The sequence below is a fragment of the Grammomys surdaster genome, unplaced genomic scaffold (assembly GCF_004785775.1).
Source record: "Grammomys surdaster isolate TR1022 unplaced genomic scaffold, NIH_TR_1.0 126546, whole genome shotgun sequence".
In the NCBI taxonomy this organism is placed as follows: Eukaryota; Metazoa; Chordata; class Mammalia; order Rodentia; family Muridae; genus Grammomys; species Grammomys surdaster.
Window position 1 is genome coordinate 6,799,066 of NW_021621338.1, and position 24,634 is coordinate 6,823,699.

The 24,634-nt window shown below is 41.0% G+C and overlaps 1 protein-coding gene across 1 annotated transcript in view; it reads right to left on the minus strand.

The window, feature by feature from the left end:
* The window catches only part of Epha4 (EPH receptor A4), a 134,160-nt gene that overhangs the window by 36,595 nt on the left and 72,931 nt on the right, over positions 1–24,634 (minus strand). The window contains exon 5 of the mRNA XM_028760580.1: positions 15,781–16,119. Within this exon, the coding sequence (XP_028616413.1) occupies positions 15,781–16,119 (339 nt within the window). The remainder of the gene's footprint in view (positions 1–15,780; positions 16,120–24,634) is intronic.

Here is a 24,634-nt window from a genome sequence, read left to right on the forward strand (position 1 = left end):
GGATTTGGCTGAGCCTGTATCCATATGAAATGGAAAAGGCAGTGGGGTTGGGTGAGCTTTTCTTTTTAGAAAGAGGTAATTTAGTCTCCGTTGCATAATTAGCAGCACACAGTTGAAGATGTGGGCACATGTTGGTAAGAGCTGGTCACAGAAATGAGTGAGAAGGGAGCTGTCCAACCTCACTACAGGACACACACACACAACCACCTTTCTCTTAACTACTTAGACTACTTAACTACCCTTAACTACTCTTTGCAGTAGCTGTGTTACAAATTCAGGAACTGCAGCATAGAGACATTAAATAATCTGACCAAAGCTGTAAGAGTTAAAAATCCAAGTCTACCTGACTCAAAGAATCCTTTCTTTGTACCATATGTCAATAGTGACACACACAATGAACCCACGTTAGGCAGCAGTGATGTACCAAGCTTTGTTCAAAAAATCTCTTGTACGAATTAATTCCCACCAACTTCCTGAATCAGGCACTATTATTATGCCATCTTATAGGTGAGGAGAATATAGGAGGAAGTAGTGGAGCTTCCTTAAGATATAATTCCGTAACTAGTGAATTTCAGAGCCATATGCTAGCACCCACATCCTCACCCACTGGTCTATAGAAAGCCACACATCTCCTTTCTTCTGTTAGGATTTGAATGGAAATGTACCCCTACAAGCTCCTGGGAACATTTCCTCCCCATGATGATACCAATTTGGAAACATTATAGAAAAACTTTCTTATTGAGGCCAAGCTAGCAGAAGTGGGTTGCTGGGGGGCAGGTCTTGAAGGTAGCCCTGGCTATCCCAGAACTCGCTCTGTAGATCCGTCTGGCCTCAAACTCAGAGGTCTACCTGCCTCTGCCTCCACAGTCGTGGGATTAAATGCACGTGCTACCATGTCCTTGACTGAGAAATAGCAGCAACTACCATGGATTCACTGTGGTGGTTTCCCCAATTCCCCAAGTCAGTAGACATGGCCTCTGATCGCACACAAACCACACACCATCTAGTTTTGAATCACCTCACACTGGGCTAACTCAAAGAACAGAGATAAAGATGACACAAAACTCATAGTATTTGGAGTTGGAGGAGGGGTAAGTGGCACAAGAGAAGCTTCTGTGCTTTATGATGTGATCATCAAACAGGTGTCTGCTTTGAGACACTGTCAGTGGTGACATGTTAAGAATACTGCCTACTTTTCTGTGTTCTGTATACATTTTTCACGACGACAAGATCACAAAACAAACATTAAGATAATTGGAGTGTACCTATACTTATCCAAAATCCCTGGTAAACCTTCCTGCTCAGGAAAAACCTAAACAAGTCAAGGAAGAGGGAAACTTCTGTAGAATAGAGCTACAGTGACCTCAAAAACACGTTGAGATCTTAACACTTGGATTCCTGCTGTTTAGTGAAGACAAAGGTTGCATTATCATTTTCCTTTTAACAGACAGAATCTTATGTGCCACTATAGGGCCCATCCTAGAATCAGACAGGGGACTCCGTAAGTGGTTATCCCCCTTGCATTGAGTAGCTGCTCAGCTATTTGTTTTACTGTGTGTTTCTCAAGAGATTCGTTGGCACATTCTGACAAGTGTAACCCAACACTTGCCAACAGAAACACCACAGGACTCCACGCATGTACTTCCTGCTAAGACAGAATGCCAGTCTGAAGCAACAGGAAAGCAAGCCTTTCCTCTCGGTGGTCTTTTATAAGAATTTGCCTGAGTGAGACAACTGTATTAAGATATGGACGCAGTAAATCTGGTAACAGAAAACAGCATTTTTTTTCCACCTTAGATGCTTCTAGTGAGAAGAATGCTCATGTCAAGTTCACCTAAATTGAAGAATTATTGAGTGTTTCAACTGTTCTATCTGTATATGACTTGGATAGAGACCCCTTTGTCAAAGCCAGGTTGTGCGTGACCCACAAAGTCCTCCAAAATTCATTTGGAATATGTAAGGGAAGCATCGTGGACACAGCCGGCCAAGAGAGGGATTAACTGCTACACACCCAGGCTTTACTTCTTCACTGTCAGCCCTGCTGGAGAGCTCTGTGCCTCCCAAGGCTGCAAAATGAAAAGCTGGGCCATGGGCTGCTTTGTTTCCCAGACAGCTGCTAATCGTCCTGACAATGCTACAACATTTAGCTTTCTGACATCCAGAGCAACTAGTCTGGTCCTCAATTAAACATGTTTTAATCACCAAGCTTCTAAATGCCAGCATGACAGATAGATGCAACCGGTAGAGCTTTGCTCTTGCCTCCTGCTTCCCACAGTCATATTTCCACATTTACACACAGAGAGACTTGAAAATCTTCTACAGAAACTGACCAAAAAAGAGTCCCCCACTCCTTCCTCTCTATTAGCTACTTTTGATTTCTTGCTTCTGTAATGCTATTCTGTAGCGGTTAAGGCATTTAACATTTGCCAAAGGAGCCTATTGGTTTTAATAAATAGATCTGTGACTGTTGTTATTTTGAATTGTTTAAGGTGTGATGACTAATTCGGGACAGTTGTGACTTTGTCACTTGCTATAGGGATACTGGAATCATCTGAAGTAAAAGAAGACGAGGTAGTAGAAGGAGGAATAGGAAGAAGGAAGAAAAGGGGACAGCTAATAGATAAATGCAGAAAATCTCCAGGGACAGTCTTATTAATATAAAATAGTCTCAGGTCAATGCCCCAGTTAGACAAACCACTGATATCTTATTCTGGATGCAAGTCCTTGTAGAGATTCACAAGAATCTTTGATAGTTGAGTCTCCTTTAATTTTATTCTTTGATATTCTTTTCAGTTTTTGTTGAGAAAAGTTCACATGAAGCCCAGGCTGGCCTTAAACTTGCTATGTAACAGATGATGACCTAGAACCCCTTGTTTTCCTGCCTCCATCGCCTCGGTACTGAGACTGCAGTTGTATATACCACTGTACCCAGATCAGACTTTGAAATCTGCTGATAAAGGGGTGTCATGTTACTTTTTGCATATTGGCCTTCATTTTGCAAGGGCATGAATACAGCCTTACGTTCTTTGTCAATAAGCGTCATTTGTAGCTATTGTTATCTATACATGATCTGGTCAACAACCCTAAACAAAGTACCAATTTTCATAAATGTCTACATTTGTACAGGACAATTAAAAAGAAAAGCTCAATGACAAGAGGCATTAGCCATTCTGAATTATTAGAAAAATTTTTCAAAATTAGATTCCTTTTTCCTACCTCTGGGGCTAAAGGGGCCAGGCAGAGACATGGTACTAGGGGGTACCCACTCAGGAAGTTCAGATTCTTGACTTTCAAGTGAGACTGACTGTATTGTAAACTGCTCCTTCATTATAGCTGTCTCAGAGATGGCCCACATCTTCCAGGTTGAAACACTAGAAAGTCAATTAGTGTCAGCTATGATATGAGCACCTGTCGGCAAAGACCTGGACTGAAATCAAACCCATTAACATAGTCACTCATGGCTGCCAAGTGGTTAGGCTTTGGAACAGTTAAGATGTCATCTACATTCAAAGAGGTGACCCAAAGGCAGAAAGGTCCAAAGGCCCATTAGTCATTTTCTAAGCCATCCAATTCCTTAGCACGAATATATGATATATGTATCTGGAATGGCCATTTTCTAATGGCCATTTTAAGAGATCACACAAGCTACTCACAAAAGCCAGGGTTACTATAAATTGAGAATTTGAGTCCCTTTACCTAAACTTGTAAACTTTTTCTTTAACAAATCTCTCTCTCTCTCATTGCCTTTGAAACACAGTCGGAAGGAAGAGAGAAAAATTCAGACAACACTATTTGGAAAAGAAGAAAGTACATCACACAGTTATAGGCTAGAGAGTATTACTGACAGGGCCTTACTGTCTTAAGAAAGATGTGGGTGAATCTTTCCCTGCCAAATTGATATGTTCCCTGCTATGTGGAAGCTTTCCAAGCCCAAATGTCACTCAGCTTACCGAACCACGGGCTGAAAAAAAAAAAAAGATGACTCTGGACAATGACATGGAATGTCATAAGCAGAAAGGAGAGGCAGACAGAGCAACGGATAAACCCCAGGTTTGTGATGTTGAATGTTAATCCTTCTTTGATTCCACAGTATAGAAATATAAGGGGGTTCTAAGCACAAAGACTGAGCTACTTATGGGGCAAAAGCAGTGAACTAGGCTCCCACTTTCCATGCAACTGTCTCTTTTGCTGTGATAGACAGGGCACAGTGAAGCCACCAGAGAGGAGACAAGGAGACAGGGGCCTTTGAATTAGATTATACACAGCTCCTTTTGAAAATGGTCCCTCAGAATGGTCACCAGCATATGCTATGCTCTCAACCAACCAACCAACCAACCAACCAACCAACCAACAAACAAACAAACATGGCCATAAAATGATTTTTCGGCAATCCTCAACTCTGAAACTTTACCTCATGGACAATTCTCTTAAAAGGCAATATTACAGATTAGGAACAGAAGAGTCATTTATGAGAAGAATTTTGGGAATTGGCAACCACAGATAAATTTTTTTTTTTTTTAATTTTTAGGGTATCAGCCAGAAACAAAATTGTGTGTGCCAGATAGTTTAAACTCCTACATGCAGTGTAAGCTCAGAACGGAAACAACTGAGCCATTAAAACTTAAAATGTTATTAAGGCCAATAGATGTCTTCAACTAGATCTGTGCTTAAGAATTCAAGATGATTTTTGTAGTCATAAAATATAACAAAGAATGTATTAGGAAAGCCCTAACTGTTTGGGGATTCTTTCTTTTATTATTTTTTTTTTAATAGGGGGGTTCACAGAATCTCAAGGGCCTCTCTTTAAACACAATTTGCTGAAGTGTGAAATTTGCTGGATCCAGCTCCACCCAGAAGTGAATCCCTTAGTATTGGAAGAACCTCATTAGAACAACATCTCACCTAAAAATACTCCCCCAGCATGGCCACTAAGAAACACATAAAGTACAGCGCCAGTGTGCCGTGGAAGTTATTTCGTGTGCATTCTGAAATGAAGCGGAAGAGAAAAACACACGGTGTAAAGAGAGGCTCCACTTCAAATATACTTCGAAAAATTGCACTTAAATTTCAAAGGCATCTCCTCTGAATAACACGTTTTAAAATTCTAAGAGTTCCAGACTGCATTGTCTCAGGCTCTCACTGAAGTCAGCTGGCTTCTCTGTGGTGGAGTGAGTTCCAAAGGAAAGCTGTAAACACCTTTCTTTCTGCTTCTGTGAGGACAGGCTTCTAATTCCCATTGTTCAGGATTCTGCTGTTGTTCTCCTAGTTTTTGGTGAAAAAATGAAGCAACAAGCACCCACACATTCTACAGTGATGACTCTGCCTCCATTTTAAGTGAAAAGAAATGAGCTGATATAATCCCCAAAATCCAGCATTGGAAGCATGCTTCCTACAAAGCTCCCTCAAACCTCCATCTCTTAAGAACCCTATAGGATCAGGGCAGTTTCATTGCGCTTCATCAACACAATCAAGGACTCCATCCTACATCAGCAACTCTTGGGATCACCAGTAATTTTCAGAGCATAAAAAGAGTCCTTGGCTACCTTAGTGAAGGCTGGCTTGTTTCTATCCCCTTAGCATTGGTAAGGAAACATGATCAAAGCTATATTTCCATCCACCTTAACTTATTATGCCCAAAATACACACTTAGTCACCCTTCCCCACCCAAAGAATTGATTCCAAAGGCAGCAGATTTACTGCTTGCACTATATTATCTAGACAAACACAAACTCTCCAGAGAGCCATTGTAAGCTGTCCCTTTGCAGTAATGGATGGATCTGACCCAAGTGTCCTATATACTGGGAGTCTGCTGGTGGCAGATGCTTATTTAGCTCTCAACTGAGAAGCTGGAGCTGCCACTTAAAAGCTGTATGCCTATGCTACAGACCAAAGGTTCCTATGAGAATTTCTTTAAAAATATCAATTCTGTGGCTTTGCATCCAAAAGGTTTTTTTTGAAAGTATATCTCAGACTGCCCAAGCAATTTGTATATCTATGGTACCACTCTAAGGCTTAGTAATTAATTCATCAGATAGAGAAAGAAATTGGATAAGGGGTTGTCTGCTTGCTCTCTGTCTATATGGTAACCATTCTGAATGGCTCTGAGACTAGATTCTCACAGTTCTAACAGTGATCTTCATATTGTAATGGGCTTGGCGGAAATGAAGATGGAACGAACAATTCACTATTTTCAAAGAAATGTTCTCCCCACGATACACACACACACACACACACACACACACACACACACACACACGGAATCTCTTGCTGGGAGAATAGGTACCAGCCATAGTGAGAACAGGAAAGAGATTTCACACAGACATAACAACTTCTCAAACCACCTTAGACGATGGGACTGAAGCCCAGACAATGAAAAGTCAGTGGTTGTCGGGACTTCTCCTTGACTAGGCTTGCTGAGATGTGCATGTTGACCCTCTATTTGAGGACAGACTTGGGAGTTTATCAGAACTCTGTCTCTCTTCTCAAAGAGGCCACATTATTCAAATTTCCTTCGTCTACTTAACAATACAAATTTGGCTCTTTTATTTATTCAGGATGGGGACCAGACCTGGCTTGGGCACAGGCTGTGACCTTCAAGTTCAATAACAATACAAGACAGAGTGTCTGTGATATTTCTCAATGAAAGGCACCATGTTCCTGAGGCAGGTGAACACACAAACACACGCACACACACACACACTACTGTACAGCTAAGAACTCTATCATTGTATTTCTGGCACAAGCCAAAGGAGGTTCGAGAATTAAGGATGCTGGAGCCAGGTAGATACCATGGAAAGGGTAATTAATAATTAATACAAATCTAAGGCATTATTTTCTGATCTACCTGAAGACTACAGACAAATGTCTTCCCAAATAGTCATACTCTACCTTTGGAAGACACGGACAAGGATTTCAATTAGTCTCTGTAGACTTCAGATCTCTCAAGGTAGGATTAGTCCTTCAACATGACTTTTAGATTTGCATAATATTTAAAGCAAAATAACAACTGGTTAGAGACATGAGCAGGGGGTTAATAGGAGCTTTGATAAAGATTATCTGGATCTTTTCAGATGTTCAATTGCAGACTAAACTCAAGAGTCTCCATTGGCTACTTTAAGGAGATAGTGATTCATTTCATTAGTTAGAAGGATATCTAGAGAGTGCAGAAACCCATCTAAGAACTCATGTGAACCTCAGGCTCTTCAATTCTCACCGAAGGCACAGGCATTTATGTTTTGGATCTCTTGATGGCTTCTCCAGAGCGTATAAGTTGGCAGTAGAGTTCAATGTAACAAGCACAACATTGAGCAATGAGAAAGAATGCAGAATTTGGCTGCCAAGAGCATGCAAGAGAGTGGATTTCCCGTCTCATAGATGAACATATGCGTATATTTATGTAGGAGCAAAGCAAATGGAGTTAAGAAAAACAGTGTTCTCTGGGCTTGGGTGTATAAATAAAAACCAACGTCCATTTTCTGAGAATGAAATATTTACCTCTCTAAACAATGAGAACTTTCACTTATACACAATAATTACCACTAGGCGATGTAGACATACCATTTGTCTAAGCTGCTCAGTCAACCTTGAAGTTGGATAATTTAGTAGATTCCTTTGGAAGGTTTTTCATTTTTTTTTTCTCCTCACCAGGCCTTATGGTACCAACCATGAATACAAATCCAGGAATTCTGGTTCCCCAAACAAAAAGGCTATATTTTATAGAACTGCTTGTGTATTTGATTTTAGCATTATAATAATGAATTAATGAATAGGCCTATTAATTAGAGTGGAAGCAACAACATTCTACAGAAGTGAAATTTTTTTTTGGTATTAAGTTTTAACTCAGGAGATCATTTCTTTAAAGAAAATATTGTACTATAGGTTTTTTCAAATACACATTTCATAAGGACTATGAACTAAGCCCAGAGCCTGTGGCTGGAGCAGAGCTGTTAATGAGAAAACCACAGCCTGGATCCTCTGACGACCACTGTGTGCTTGGTGAAGCTTATAATAATCCAAGCAAACAGAGGTCTCTCAACCAGTCGCCACTTTTATACCTCTAACATTATGTGCCAACAAGGAAGGATGCACAGACCACCTATCAGTGAAACCTCGGTGGGATTTCTTTACCGTCTGAGTTTGTTGGGCAATCTCCCTCCTTCTATCAAATTTTGTAGGGTTAAGGAAGATCAAAGTCGACAGCAAATCATTGCAGTGAGAGGATAACATGAACAATCAGAGCGTGTGACTATCTAAGGCCTAAAGTGGGAAGGATGTAAACTGTGAAGAAAACCAGGATTCCTCACACTGCCTCAGAGAGGAAAGGCACTTGCTGAGCAAGATGGATGGCTGGGCTTCAATCCTGAAACCCATATAAAGGTGAGAGGAAAAAACTGACTCCAAAGTTGTCCTTTGATCGTGGCATATGTGCGCACACATACATGTCATGCATACTTGTGTGCACATGCGCGAGCATACACACACACACACAAATAAAAAAAAATTAAATAATTTTAAAAACTGAGGAGAACCTGTGCCCATCAGTCAGTACCTAGAAAGGCACATGTAAATGTGAGTTTCAGTGGGGAAAGATTTGTGGTCCAAGGAAGCAAAGGCATCTTTGAAATCATAATTACTTTGGTTATTTTTTTTTAACACAATCAAAACATCTTACAAATAATGTGTCTTGCCAAATACAAACTGTCTCATAGGGATTAACCAGAGTGCTAAGCGGCCACATCCTTCCCGTGAAGCATCATTTCCCACAAGTGGCATGGCCATTTCAACATCTTAACCTCCATTCTAACTACTCCCCTTTCTTGATTTAGTATGCCGGACTAGAGACCAGCTTAGAAAACAAATGTAAAGCCAGACTGCTAATTATGTTTACACTGCTGGCCATTCACTATGCCACAGCTACTAAGCCCATGCTTCTGCAGCCGGAAGCCCTCCTACACAACATGTGAACAAATGACTGGCCTCCTGTTCCAATAAAACTTTATTTATAGGTGCCAAAAATCTGAATTCTACAAGTCTGAATGCCATAAACTATTACTCATTCTTTGATTATATTTAACCCTTTAGAAATACAAAAGCTGTTCTTAATGGGTTGTTTGAGGACAGGGGAGGCAGGATGCTAAAAACAGCTAACATTTATGCCTTTCAAATACCAGCAATTTGTTTCTTTCTTTCTTTTTTTTTTTTTTCTCTTTTTGCATGCTTAAAGAAAAGCCTTGGTCCCGAGCCCAATTCATTTGAGCATTGTATCCACCATAATTCTTAAAAACAATGGGAACATGCTTTCTGCCTGTTCTTTGATCTCAAATTCTCCTTCTGGCTAACGCTGGTATGGCCTTCACGTCTCACACCTAACCACTGGCTAGACTCATACTGATCAATGACCTCACCTTTCAACACCTTTCATATGAAGCCAAATCCTCCTGTTCCTTATTTTGCCTTGAGAATACTAATGCAGTGAGCTCCTTACCTGACAACTGTATTCTCTTTAACCTTGTCGAAATGTGACATAGGAAGGCTAAGAACCTTCATATGGGTTCTTTTATTTATTATTATTATTATTGGTTTTATTTTATTTTGAGCCCTACATCCCTTAATCATATAAAACCCATCTAAGCTTCAGACCCCAGAAAACCTGGCTTCTTCTTTATGCCCGTAGCAAATCGCCTTACCCAATTGTCCCAAGATTCTTCTCCCTTCTCCCACCATTTCCCCTGAAGCTTTCTTCTGCTGTCTAGAAGACAGGTAGCAATTATACCCAGTGGGGATGAGAATTCCCACTGTTCTCCATTATCCCACTCAAATAACATAATGTGTCTAATTAAAAGATGGCAGAGAAAGAGAGAATGGGAGCTTACCAGTTGAGTAATAACAGACAGTGTGCCTCTTGTACTTAATTATTTTCTTTTCTCGTCTCATTATTTTGGGTTTATTGGATGTATGACTACTAGACAGAGTTAACCCATTTGTTTTTACTGTAAATAAAAGTTAAGTCAACAAACATATTGAATAACTACGACTACATTTAGTCCAATAGTATTATGACAAAGCGTCGTGCCAGTTTATTGGTGGTGTGGCTTTCTTTTTTCTTAAATTGCCTTAACTGTGCAACCCTAAAGAACAACGCCAGTCTAACAAGCCCTACCGGTATGTCAATGGCAAAGCAACTGGGAAAGGACTTCAGAGAGGCTCCTGAAGGCTCAAACAACTGCCTGGAGAAGAGAAAGGACTAAATTACATTCTCAGCCTACAGCAGTTCAATCAAGGAAACAGAAGCCTGCTTCATGCACTACTACAATCACACGGGAATATGTCCTGTCACTTGGCTATGGGACTCTTAGGAGATGAGCACTACTGTAAAGTCATACCAGTGTGGTCACACCAGTGTGACAAAGTAATAATGATAATTACACTGAAATCCTTTAGAATTGCTTCCCACCTTGGAGTAGCTCTTAAGCTCTGCTTCTGAATGTCTAGATCTTTTAACTCCAAGGACGTGGCTTTTGACTGTACACTTGAATGCATAGGATCCCATAGAAAAAGCAGCATTAGATAATCAGTTTTAGATAGATAACCATACAATCTATCGACTATTTGAATGCTTCTGGACTCAGCTCCAGATGTTTGTCACTGTAATACTACTGCTGCCAACGACTAAGGTGGCCAGCTCCTTCCCATCCAGTTACAGGCAAATGTAAACCCAAACTGTTCATTGGGGAGACGGCTCAGTAGGTCAAAGTACTTACAAAGTACTTACAGCTAGTGGAAGGAGAGAATGCACTCCTAAAACTTATTCTCTGACCTCCACATAAGTGCCCTCATGTGCACACCCATCCACATACATACCCTCCCATACATAAACAAACACAATACTCTTTAATACAGATATTCCTGCCCATGGTGATGCTCAGAGGACTTAGTAAAGAAAATTACTTACTCGTAGACGTCAGGTTAATAATGATTTAAGACAAACAAGCACCTTTTCGTCTCAGTATGATCTAGTCTCAGAGCTGACAAACCAAGCCTGAGGAGGTTAGGAAATGCACAGTAAAACGAAGTCAGCAATGTTAATGCTGGGTGTGCCCACTGGATTTTTAAGGAAAAAATATCACAATTCCATTCCTTAGCCAGAAAACCTTGTTCTATTTATCCAGCATCTCCCTCCTCTAGGAACACAACCCTGTATTCATTTGCCTGCAAAGGTCTACTTAGGTCAAAGGAAAGCAAGAAAACAAGTCCCCAGCAGTTTGCATAGCCATTTCTCAGAACATCTAGACAATTTCTCAAACAAAAGGCAGAGTAGTTGCTACAGGATGGAAGCCATAGGAAGCCAGGCCTCCATTTACTTTTTCTGTCTTTCAAGAAGGGCAGGAAGTCTGGGAGGAGCTTCTGCCTTTAAGGTTAAATGTGGTGATTAGGTAGATTCCCCCTCATCCCTCCTCCACTTCCTCCCTCACTCCTGAGGTGAGGATTGGGGTAGTGACATGTCCTTAAGCATTTGGTGAAACTAGGTACTCCAGAAGTAGTAATATTCAATGCAGACCACGCCACACTTTACCACACATACAATGCTTGCTCACTCTCCTGCCTCAGCACTAGCTTCCTTCAGGCAGGACCCTTGCCTATAGGGAGACAACCAGTAAGCCCTCCATTAAGCACTTTTGGTGAGTTACAAAGCTGGCATCCATCAATCCACTTCTCAAAAACCAAGTGTCAGATACCCTGACTTCCTTTGTCTTTTGTATCGATTTGTTTTTGATCCCAGGGGGAGAGGAAAAGGCTGCTGGTATATCTGGGTTCAAATGGTTTTACACATTCTTGTGAGAATATGGCCCATTCACACCAGCTTCCATCAAAGGCCCTTTAAATCCACACCTCACACCCTTTTCTCTCACAGTGGGAGACAGGCCAAGCTGAATACAGGAATACCATTGATGTCCTAATGATTGGAAGGAAAGGCCACTGTCTACAAAAAGATTTTCTCCTTGTTATCTAGTACTTCCTTTGCTTTAAAAACAAACCAACCAATCAAACAAACAAATATTATTTTACTCATGAGAAACACAACAACAATACAAAACAAAGAAAACAAAACCATGAAAACACAGCTAAGGTAGAGAATTATCACAAGGCCTCTGGTACTAAATGCTAACAACCATTAAGATCCATTAATTCTATGTATTCCTTATAGAGTAAGCCATCATTGCCTATACAGGTCTTTAAGGAATCTAATTTAATGGAATGATGGAACCAAATGCAATTAGAATATAATTGTGCATATGCAAATATGCTTAGGGGAGCTTTGATAGAGCCGATCTGGCCTACATTATTAACTGTCACCATTATTAAGAAAGGCTTTGTTAAGCAAAGACAAACTACCTAATGATTTGGAATCAGCGAACTTCAAAGTGTGGGGCAGGACATGGAGGTGGCCCTTTGCACATGTGGAAAGTTCTCTACTGAGCAGAAACACTTTCTGGCTCTCATGATAGGAGGTATCCTTATTGAAAGATTTATTTTTAATTTTAAACAGCTTCCCAGCATCCACCTCCATGAAAAGTAAAATAAAAGGATGGAATTTTGTCCTATTAAGCAAACCTCCCTGCAGGATCGGTCAACAAGACAGGGAAAGACTCACTCCATTGCTCCATAGGAATTACCGGTCTACTTTTCTGCTAGACCTAAAATAATTACAACAACATTTTTCATAAAAGTTTTGACTCCTTCCTCTATTCCTAATAAAGTTCTTGCACATGTTATTCGTGGGGAAGATTTTCAACATGGCTTTCGTTTGCTCTTTGGACCTTTTGGCATAGTATGTGCTGACATAATCTTTTGGCTTGAGTCCTTAAGTATATGAAGAACCATGGAAGTCTCTTCCTAAAACCTGTGGATGTTAATCTCCCAAGGGCTGCCCTCTGCCAGAGAATGATTTCAGACTTGACCCTGCATAGATGTGGTCTCAAAAGGGGCAGTCTGAATTTTAAACTGGTTAAGAACACAATGTTCTTATTTGTATCGGGATAATTGAAAAGGTGTAATAAAAGAGAGAGGACTGAGCTCAGTGGAAGAACAGTTGTCTCAGAGCTGTGGATGGAATAAGGATGGAGAAGGACTGGATTTAAAAATATTGACTGGCCATAACCAGATTCTTCTACATACAAACACAGCTCTGCACATGTTGGCTGCTTCTTATACTGACATAATGACACCAATTATGGTCCAAGGAGCTGTGATATGTCTATTGCTTTAAACACACACACACACAAAGAGAGAGAGAGAGAGAGAGAGAGAGAGAGAGAGAGAGAGAGAGAGAGAGAGAGAGAGGAGAGAGAGAGAGAGAGAGAGAGAGAGAGAGAGAGAGAGAGAGGGAAATACTAACAATACAACAAAGAAACTTTTCTGGTATTCACAAATTCTTACTTTCATACAACTAAAAACTCTGACATCATTGTAGTCTTTTTAAAAATGAGACACCCTCAAACAGTGCGGACTATCTAAAAGTACAAAATTAAAAGGCAAGGGCTCAGGGGCCAGGGCCAAATCTGTTAGTACAGTGCATGCCTAGAAAGATTAGCAAAGATTGGCCGCAGATTCTTATAACAGGGAGGTGAAGATGGGTGGATCTTTTGTGATAACTGGACAATCAGCATAACTTATTTAATGAGACACCTTACAATAATAATAATAGTAATAATAATGATGATGATAATAAATCATATATCAGACTAACAAGATTGTACCTGAGGGGTCTATCAGTGTTGACTTCTGCTTGCCACACTACATGTATACACAAATGAATGTACCAGGCACACACATCTCAACACACGTGAGTATATATATATATAATAAAAGCTTGCCCAGCTTACATACTTATGGTTCATAACTACAATAGACTGTCCACACTTAAACAGTTGATTTTTCCAGTCGCTCCTGTTGAAAGTCTCAATTTGTTTCTGTAATGTATTCTAGGAAATTCAGAGTAAAACGGCAAAAAGAAATAATGGCTTTGGATTAAGTCTTTGGCACACTTTTCTTCTGGATCAATTAATATGGATATTTTATTTAACTATCGAAATCACCTCCTGAAACACTTAAAAGAAAAATGATGCTGGGCAGCGGTGGCACAAGCCTTTAATCCCAGCACTTGGGAGGCAGAGGCAGGCGGATTTCTGAGTTCGAGACCAGCCTGGTCTACAGAGTGAGTTCCAGGACAGCCAGGGCTACACAGAGAAACCCTGTCTTGAAAAACCAAAAAAAAAAAAAAAAAAGAAAGAAAGAAAAGAAAAATGAAAGATGAGGCAGAAGGGTTGGGGGCTGCTTATAATCTTCTTCTGGTCATGCTTGCTATCATAAGACTCTCATAATAAGCCATTTCCTCCTCCCCCTCCTCCTGAAATCTTCAAAAATAACAGGGAACCTGGCCAGTGAGATAGCTCAGGAGGTAAAAAACAGCCTGCTGGGAAATCCTGACCTGCATCCAACCCTTGGATTCCAGAGTGGAGGGAGAGCCTCCATTCCTGAAGGGTTCTCTGATCTCCACAAGTGAACCCAGACTCCCCCGAACTTCTCAATGTTCAAGAAAGATTGTGACAGATGATTGATAATTAACTCAGCCCAAACAATTCAAGAACAACAAAGTTTTCTAGTTATGTTTGTTTGAAGTATGCTATACAAGAAATGGATGGGCTACCACCTCTTGTGCAGCTCAGGTCAGTCAAGTTCAACTAGGCAAATGTCTACACAATTATCATGCATCTTCTTTGAGAAAGTAGGATGGAATTTGAGAAAGGTATGATCATAGCCCAAGCTCCTCATCCTTCTCCTCCGTCTCCTAAGTACTGGGTTTATGGGTGTGTCTATCACACAGGATGAGAAAGCCTCTTAAGGCAAATTTTGTTAAGTACAGAAGTAAGATTTACACAGTCAGTTCTGATATAGAACCATGTATATATTATTTATAGTCTTTCACATTTAAGAACAAGATCCAAACTATACCTGCTAATGCTTCTGTTGGATAATTCAAGAGATGCCAGGGTAACACCCTGCATTAGTAAAATCAATGTTATATATAATCTTATGTAATCTATAAATGCTGTGATGTCCATCTATGGATTTAGGGATTACGTAGCAAACATTGGGGGTGGAGAGATGGTTCAGTGGTTAAGAGTGTTTGCTGGGCAATCATGAGGACCAGAGTTTAGATCCCAGTAATGACATAACAAGCCAGACACTCAGCATACACCTTTAGTATCCCCAGAATGAAGCAGAGACAAAGGGATTACTGTGGTTTGCTGGCTTCCAGCCTGTTCTAGAAATCACAAACCCCAGGTTTAGATAGAGACCTGGGGAAATACAGAGGAAATACAGGAGAGGTGGACACTGGCCTCTTTCAGCCTCTTAGAGCTTTGATGCTCATGGGCTCTCGTACCTGCATATGCACGTGCACCTAAACTACCCTTCGATAATAGTTCTCCAAAGACAAAAGAGGCAAGTCAAATAAGTGTGCCCAAGGGACTCAGTTTACTATCATTTCCTCATCTTTCAATCACACTGTCTGATTCACTCTATAGTCTGCTACAAGAATAGCATGTAGCTACTGTAGCTACTGCTTTGTGGTAAACTAGTGCCTGTCCTCTTTGAAACCTTTAATATTCTAATGCAGCCTTTAGATTTATCATAGGTTCTACAATTCATGATTATCAGCAACTATGACTTTCTCCATAAACACTCAGAGTTATACAGTAAATAGGAATTGATTCCTACCTGCTTGGTTGGTTGTCACTGTGACAGACACTGACTGGTCCGGGCTAGGGTTATACTTAGATACTCCATTCACTGCCCAGATCTCAAACGTGTAATTGGTGTGTGCTAGGAGGTCAGTGATGGAGACCCTGGTTGTCTTGAGCCCGTTCTGCTGTGGCGTGTAGTGGACTCCACTTCCACAGGGCCGACACTTGCTGGGATCGCCAGCTCCACATTTCTTGCAGACCACATTGTAAGAGATGTCCTGACGGCCACCTGTGTTCTGAGGACTGCTCCACTCCAAGTTCACCGACGTCTCATTGACATTAGAAATCAGGTTGAGGGGAGCAGATGGTGGGCCTGGGGAGAGAAACAACAGACCATCACACCAAGTACTGAGAGCCTTTTGAACCCCTTTAGAGTTTGTATTATCTTCTCTACAGCTCTAGGAGAGAAGGAAGGCCCATTTGGCAAAGCAAGCAAAAGGCAAAGAAAGCTAACAAAAGGGATCTTTTAAAAGGACGACAGTATGATAGAAGTTGGGTGTGTCTGTGTCATGCTACTTCCAGTGCAAATAAACATGCCACTTAGAGACACGAAACCACTCTACAGCAAGCGGGTTCAAAGCCCGGGCCTGCTTTCAGTTGGCAGTAAAGCAGCATACGTTATCTGGTCTCCATCTTACCTTCTGAGAGTTGGCTCTACAAATGGATTCCAGTTCCTAGGGCTGTGGGAGACTGGAAAATTAATACTTAGAGACTGTTTTTGAAGACATGTTCTGATTGCTCAGTAGAGCCCATTACCAATAGCAAATTAAATGATTAGAGATATAGATATAGGTCTGCGGCCCCATATGCAGGTAAGCGTTAAACCACTGCTGGATAATTAAGAGGAACTGGTTTAACATGATTTCAAAGATGTCAACGAGATATTCAGCTACTGAGATCTCAGAGCTAGGCCAGGGCTGTCCTTGACTACCAGATACCTCCTCTCACTCTGATAGATTAGAGCCGCTCCAGGCTATCTAAAAGCACATTCATCCCCACTGACTTCAAAAGGTTTCTGATATGTGAACATTGATGACAACTATCATGACAGACAATTGGTTACCCAAAGCACCACAGGTAGTTGGAAAACAATAAAAATGAACACTGTGGACCCTTTAGTCAAGAGATTAAGTCCTAACTGCTGTCAAGTTAGGGACTGGGATTGAAGGAGGAAGGAAGGGCTTCCTTGGTCTAATTCATTTTCAAAAGTTTAAAACATTCCTTTTATCTAAAAATAAATAAATTAAACAAAAAACAAACAAAGTGGAGAGCCAATCTAAGTTTTCATAAAACTTTAAGATATTTTGGAGACAGATCCATTCTTTCTACACACAGCACATACATACCTATAATCACACATGTGTAAAGGTGTGTATATACATGTGTATATACATACACACACACCACATGTATGTCTGTGGTGTGTGTGTATACATATTTATGTATGTATGTGTATACACACACACACACACACATTTTTAGGATGACTGCTATGAAGCTAATCTCCTTCACTTGGAGAAGGGACTCTAACTTGGGGGCCTATGTGAAACTGATGCTTTTCTCTCTTAGCCACAATGGAACACTGAATCTGGTCCAAAGCAATAACAGAGAAGAGGTGAAGCAGTAGCCTGTGGACATACAGTCACATTCTACAATTATTACTTGGCTTGCAGTGATAAATGGGGCCAATGATTTGGTAGAAACCTTCTGTGTGGGAAATCTCCCCTTCTTCTCTCTCAAACAGCTTAATTAAAGACCTTATTTAAAAAAGGTAAGCAGCTTCTCCCTGACTCCCCTAGAGACTAATTATCTACAACCTTCTTAGCTGTAAGATCCATCCCCCAACCTTCAACTCTTAGGGAAAAAAAAAAGAAAGAAACTAAGAGAACTATTGAAGAATTTGTGTTAACCCTGAGCCTACTTCATAAAACCCTCAGAAACAAAATACAAATGTTCTTTTATTTAGATTTTAAGACTAAATGTATGGTCTTGAACATAGCAGCTAGAATAGAGTAAGAATGAATAATGACTTCAGGATGTATAAATGGAGTTACTTACTGAAAATGTCAGACTCTCCGAGCTGAATATGGTGTTAAGTATTAAATGTTAAAGATGAAGGAACTAGAGGCATGAAGTAGACGTATTATAGTAAGTAGGGAAAGTTTACACACTATAACTCATGAGATAATTTTACTGATGTCCCAAAGAACTGTGTCCTCATCTGCTCTATGAGGCAGAAGTGTTACTTTAAGTCGGGGTACAGTCGGGGTGCCCATTTTCTACTCTTCAAATTCTGTGACCTGTGGTGACCACCACCATGCAAGTTTGTTTTACAAAAATGGGTCAGCCACTGGTTCTCACTTTGCTGAGACTTGCAGGGATAAACAAGAGTGACTCTAAAACCCATTAACCCCCTTGCCAAGGCCTCCCGGTCCACTCTCACACGGGAAAATGTGACACAATGAACCGAGCAACTGCAGAGGCAAAAAGTCAGTAATTAGTATGTAGGACGGGGCTTGGCGGTGTCTAAACAGAGAAGAAATGGAGCAGAAAACTAAATGGTCACAGGATGTGTATGGAGATGTAACACTGCAATGGGGAAAGCAGCACAAAGATGCAGGAGGATTTCGGAAGTGGGGGTTGACATGAAAACAAGCGATGGTTTCCAACAGCCTTCTTGGTTCTTACAGAAGGCCTGGAGGTAAATGTTTAAAGAAAGGGTAAGAACAAAGTTCAAGTTCAATGTTGCCTCCAGGGCTGGTTTAGAGAACAGCATTCTTGTGTGTTGTACTTTGCTGTCTTAGATGATGGTAAGGACATAGGAGCATCAGTGCACAAATTGGACAATTACAGTTGTGTGATGAAGGGGGAAAAGAAACATTGAAATCCCTGCCCTGTACGATTACCACACTGGCCTACACAAAGACCTGGAAAAACATGCATGCCTTACAAGCTAAAATCATAATGGTGGCTGTGTTTCATCTGTGGGATTGAGGTTTCTTTTTTCCAACTCCTGCCAATTAAAGGACGACAAGCACAGAATGACTTAGTTCCTTATTTTTATTAAGAGCCACTGCTTCCTCAGAAAAGGGAAAAAAGAGAGAAAGAGAGAGAGAGAGAACGAATTCTTTTCTCAAGGGGAAAAAATGGACTTGAAGACAGCCAAAGCCAATCTAGGTCTCAGCTAACAGCTGACATCGCTGCGGCAATCTCAGCCAATAAACAGAAAACATACAGAAGAAAAGCTCTCATAATGATTTCTCTTCCATTTAATTTTTGTATCTGAGGCTCTAGTAGTCATCAAGTCTCTGACAGCAATGGCCTTCCTGGTCAGAGATGGCCTACCTGTAAGTTTCCAGTTCTAAGTGCAGCAGGGCTCTCTGCACATGCTCTACTTCCAGGGATCTAACCACCTAGCTGAAAGCATTCAAAAAAGACTATGTTCTCCAGACCTCTGTGAGTTCGAGGCCAGCCTGGTCTACAGAGCGAGTGTTAGGACAGCCAAGGCTACACAGAGAAGCCCTGTCCAAAAAAAAAAAAAAAGTGTTCTCATCATGAACATAAACAGCCAACTGGTTTTAATACAGTATTTGTCAAGTCAGAACTACTTAGATAGCATTATATCATTAGTTATAAGTGTTCCAAAGAATATTTAACATATATGGGATAATGGCATTGTTCATACTACATTAGACATGGGTGAAGGCCATCCTTGGGTTTTAGGATCCCTGAAGGACCTAAGGCCAATCCCAAATGCATAGCGAGATAAGACTATATAATTTTTATATCAGTAAAAGCTACTGCAAAATGCAATCATATTTTCCAATCTTTCTGTCCATACCACTCTTTCTGAACACACACTGACACCAGGTTGCTAAAGAGTCACTGTGAGGAACAAAGTGGCTTCTTCGATTAATGCTAGCCTGAATACAAGGCTGGCAGCAAGTAGGGTGCTACTCCCACTGCTGTTCCTTGTTTCTGTGGCCCAACTCACTTAGGATGGTTCCTTCCTAAACAGACATCCTCTCCACATCTGTCCCCATCTATCACCTGTGTCTAAGTCATCCTCAAGGGAACTGATGCACTCGTTATTTCCCACTGTCTACCACTATTTCAAAATATCTAGTTCAGAGAAAGCACAATAAATGTTTGAAGAGCTAGTAGATGGATGGATAGCAAGCAAACAAGGTGCTTGAGTATACCTTGTGTTTCGTGGATGAACACAGGCTTCCTTGAGTTAAGGCTGAACCACTCAGCATCTCCCATAAGGTTCATGAGCACTAAGCTATGAAGGATTGTCTTTGAATAACTCATTCCCATAGACTAATCAGCCTGGATAAGGTAGGAAAGGCTGTGTGCCCTGTATCAATGGCTACTAATGCTGGAGGAGCTGTAGAGTAAGTACTTGAATATCCAACAAATATTCATCACATGCCTCATTTCCTCACCTGCCGGAGGGGAGCAAGGAAAAACAAACAAACAAACAAACAAACCCACCTCAATTGATTCTAATGCATTTGTGATAGATTCCTGGATAGAAAGAGGATTGTAGAGGAAACAGACGCTAAGGACATCTAAATACAAAGTATATGTGTGCATTGGATTTATAGGCAAGCACACACTCTGCCCTGACCTGTTCTTATACACTATGTGACTAGGCACTGCACTTGGGAGTTTAAAAGAGGGCCTTGTCAATTAAAGCTTTGTCAAGTCAGAACTGAATGGCTCCAATTTCTCTTCTACTTTCTTCTCGGGTGGTGATTTACCATAAAACAGGCCAAAATCTCTCTGGAAGAAATGGATTCTAACATTTCCAAAGGAAGCCTCGAATTTGCCTTTAATAGAATTTTAAGAGCTCCCCTCCCTCATTTAATTTTATTTTTAATCACCAAATTAAGTCGTTTTTTACATATGAAATGATCAAATGCAGAAGGCTCATAAGGGAAGACACTCCTCAGTTTCATTTTGAATCGCACTAGTAAATCTCCGAGTGGTATTCACACATCAGCTCAACCTTCTCTGTCTCTGCACCCCAGCCTTCACAAGAATGGGGCTGGCAGGGGACACGCTCTTAAAGTTTTCGAATATTGAATGTCTTCCTTGTTTTTAATATAATTTAGTGGCACAGATAATAACTATACTACCAGAAACAAAAGGCAAATGTAATAACCTTTAATTTAAGAATAGAGCGGGGTCAGCATTCTTCCTTTGTAAGAACATTTTATTGCATAGCCACGTTGTAAATATTTTATTCTTTATGGGCCATATGCTCTTGGCAACAAGCATTCAGCAGCCACAGCAAGTATCTCCACCATGAGGCATGGCTCTGCCCAAGAAAACTTGGCAAAAGTAGATGGCAGTTGAAATTGGCCATAGCTTGTCAGTGATTCCTAGAGGGTGTATCAGTGGTTCTCAACCTTCCTAACGCTAAAACCTTTGAACACAGTTCCTCATGTTGTGGAAGTATAAAATCATTTTCGTTGATACTTCATCACTGTAATCCCTGCTACTGCTATGAATCATAATGTGTTTTCCAATGGTCTTAGGTGACCCCTGTGAAAAGGGTCAGTTGAACCCCTGGGGATTGGGACTCACAGGTTGAAAACCACTGGATTAGATGTTCCTTTTTCCCCATAGAGGGACTGTGGCGCTATGGTACCACTCACAAGCTTGTGTGCTTGACTACTTAGTCTTCTTTGGCTATCTGAGGAGGCTGTGGAACCTTTAAGGGATAAAACCTTGCTAGAAAAAGAGGGATGCTAAAGTGATGGCTTTATGACCTTTGCTCCCTGCTTCCTGGCTATTGCAAGCAACAATGTAACCAGCCACACCTGCTTTTGCTCCAACCATAGAGATCCACTCCTACGACTTGCTACCACCATGGGCTTGTATCCCCCTTAACTGTGAGCCACAGTAACTCATCCCTTCTTTCCACAAATGGTTTCTGTCAGGCATTCTGTCATAGCATAGTAAATACAGGTATCTTCATAATTATATAGATATGTATTTTGTCTATGCACATTAAGTGCAGCATAAGTCAATATAGGAAGTGCAGATTGGCAAGCCATGAATAATGCTCACTTCTAAAATCTAGGTTATACCTGATGTCATTGTCTGAGTAAAGAACGTGATGCATGAAACATTACTTTCCACAGCTCTGACAAAGATGGGCACTGCACCTCTTGCCTCTGTGGAGAAGTTTAACTGAACATTCATTTCCTCCGGTGGTGTGAAATGCTTTCCACATCACCTAGCAGGTGCTGGTGAAAGGTGTTACAACGAATAATTATTGTTTTCATATGGAATGTCAACTTACATTCAGTGGGCAAGAGTTCGACAGTGAGAGGCCCGGAAGAAATTATAGCCAAATTGTGGCAGATACAAAGGGTTATCACAGTACATCCTGTTGTATCATAAAATCTTATATGTTGTATATCACAAAAGAGATTTTCTTCCTCCTTAAATATGCTGTCTCCTCTGGAAAAGGGCAGCACATACAGTAGAGAAAGCTCAGCATTTCAGAATGTGCACTGCTCATACAGAGGACCTGAATTTGGTTTCCAGCACACATGTCTGGTGGCTCACACCTGACTGTAACTCCAGCTCTCTACTGGTCTCCTCTGGTACTATATTCACATGCACATTGCCTGCACATGCACACATACACACATGACTTTAAAACCACTAGCTAACCATAAATCTGGCCACTGATGTATTCAATGAGGTATAGCCATCATGTGAACTTACTCCATGGGAAAGTAAAGCCAGCATAAAAATAGGTAGTGCACTCCACTCAACCCCTTATGAAGTGGAAATGGATTTAATTCTTAAAGGAACAGACTAATTCTTTAGCTATATGATGATTCCATTTGGATGTGGATTTAACAGACATATAGACATATGGTGTGAAGTTCCACAAGAACCGGGAAATTCAATTTCTTGTGACAACTGGCATCAAAATGCTAACAGACCCCAAGGCAGCCCATCACAAAACTGTTTTATTTCCTTCCTGTGAGAATATTAGCCTTCATTCGTCTTTCTTGGTTTATTACTATTTTTGAGTGTGTTCACATATGTTAACTGAGTGTGTATATTTGTGCATGTGGAAGCCAGAGAACTTCAAGAGCCCCTTCCTCTCATGCTGTTCACTTTGATTTCTAGCCAAGGTTCCTTATGTTGCCTGGATCTAGATAAGACGAGTAGGTTAAGCTGGTTAGCTGGGGTTACAAGAGCACACCACCATATTGGATTAAAAATAAAATGGGATTTGGGAATTGAACTCCTGTCCTCATGCTTGTTGACGAGTATTTTACCTACTAAGATTTGTCCCCAGGCCATGGTTTGTTTATATTCTCATGATTTCTGCACTCCGGTGGTATTTAACAGCCTAGGATCTATCTGCTGACTCATAAGTGATGGGTCCTTTATCTGGATAGTGCTGCTACCTTCACCAGAACCATCACTGCCATATCCTCAGTGTGTGTGTTGGGGGCGGGGGTGGGGGGGTGAGATGACAGAAAAAAAGTACTAAGTGCCAGTCTCATATTAAAATTAAAAAAGAAAAAAAATTCTAGTTTGTAATCAAGGGATCTTAGTTGACAGAAAAGTCACAGTATCAGGGCTCCTGTGGCACCATAGCATCCAGACCCATTACAGGTTTTTAATACTTAACTGATTTTTAATCATCATTTTAAAATTCAATGCCTGAGCCATGAAATTAATTCTGGATGTAGCAAGGAACATCCCAGGAGCCCGGGCAGAAACATAACTCTTAACATGATCAATTTCTTTAAGCGCAACTGTCACCCGATAAAAATGCCAAGGCAACCAGTTACAAGACATTATCTTCTGAGGAAGAGGCACCTTGGGGCTCCAGTTCCATTTCATAAGGCTTCGTGGAGCATGCACAACTTTTCGGCTGTCAATAATACTTCAGTGTCTTAGCTGGAAAGCCCTTCAACCCTTCAGATAAGCTTTTGTTGTTAATCTCTCTCTGGTTGAAAGACAGGTTGTAAGGCAGTATAAACAGTTGGGGGTGTGTAAGTTTGGACTTCGAAATGAAACCTTTGCTTCCCCCCTGACAGCTGTATATGTTGCCACCACTAATTGCTTTCTCTTGACCCTGACGGCTAGGTTAGTTTACATAAAGACTGCTGTCCAGGGTTACCACGTTTGAGATTTATGAACGGTGCAGAACCTTTTATCGCAGCAGTTTATGTGTTTTAACAATGAAGAGTGCCAAGGCAGAGCTGTCCATAATTTCAAAGCTGAACCACTTGGACACATCCATCACTTGTTGCTGTCATGAAGAAGCCTTAACTTCCCATAGAGGTCAGCGGGCTGACATTCCGCCAGGGTCTACCCTTTCTTTGTCTATTCTGCCATTCTCCTCTCCAGGAATCTTTGTCCTTTCTTTCTCGGTGTGGCCTGATGTTTTGTTGCTTTATATGAGATGACTAGAGTATAGCTGAAGTATTTATAGATTCCCAATTGTGCATGAGCACTTGGAAATATAGAGGACCAAGGAACGTGTGACCGGCATTTCAGGAATTAGCTGAGCTGTGCATCGTGCCTATATGTTTCTTACAACACTATTGCATGCTTTATCTATATCAGGGCAAGCTGATAACCAAAAAATTACTGGGAACAGAAGCTAAGAAGGGCGGGAGATGGCTGAGCTGGTAAAGTGCTTTGCTGTGCAGGTATGGGGACCTGGAGTTTAGATCTTCAGCAGCCACATAGAAGCCAGGCATGGTGATATTGTAACACCGGTGCTGTGAGAGAAGTGGAAACCAGTGTATCCCTTGGGGCTTACTGGTCAACCAGCC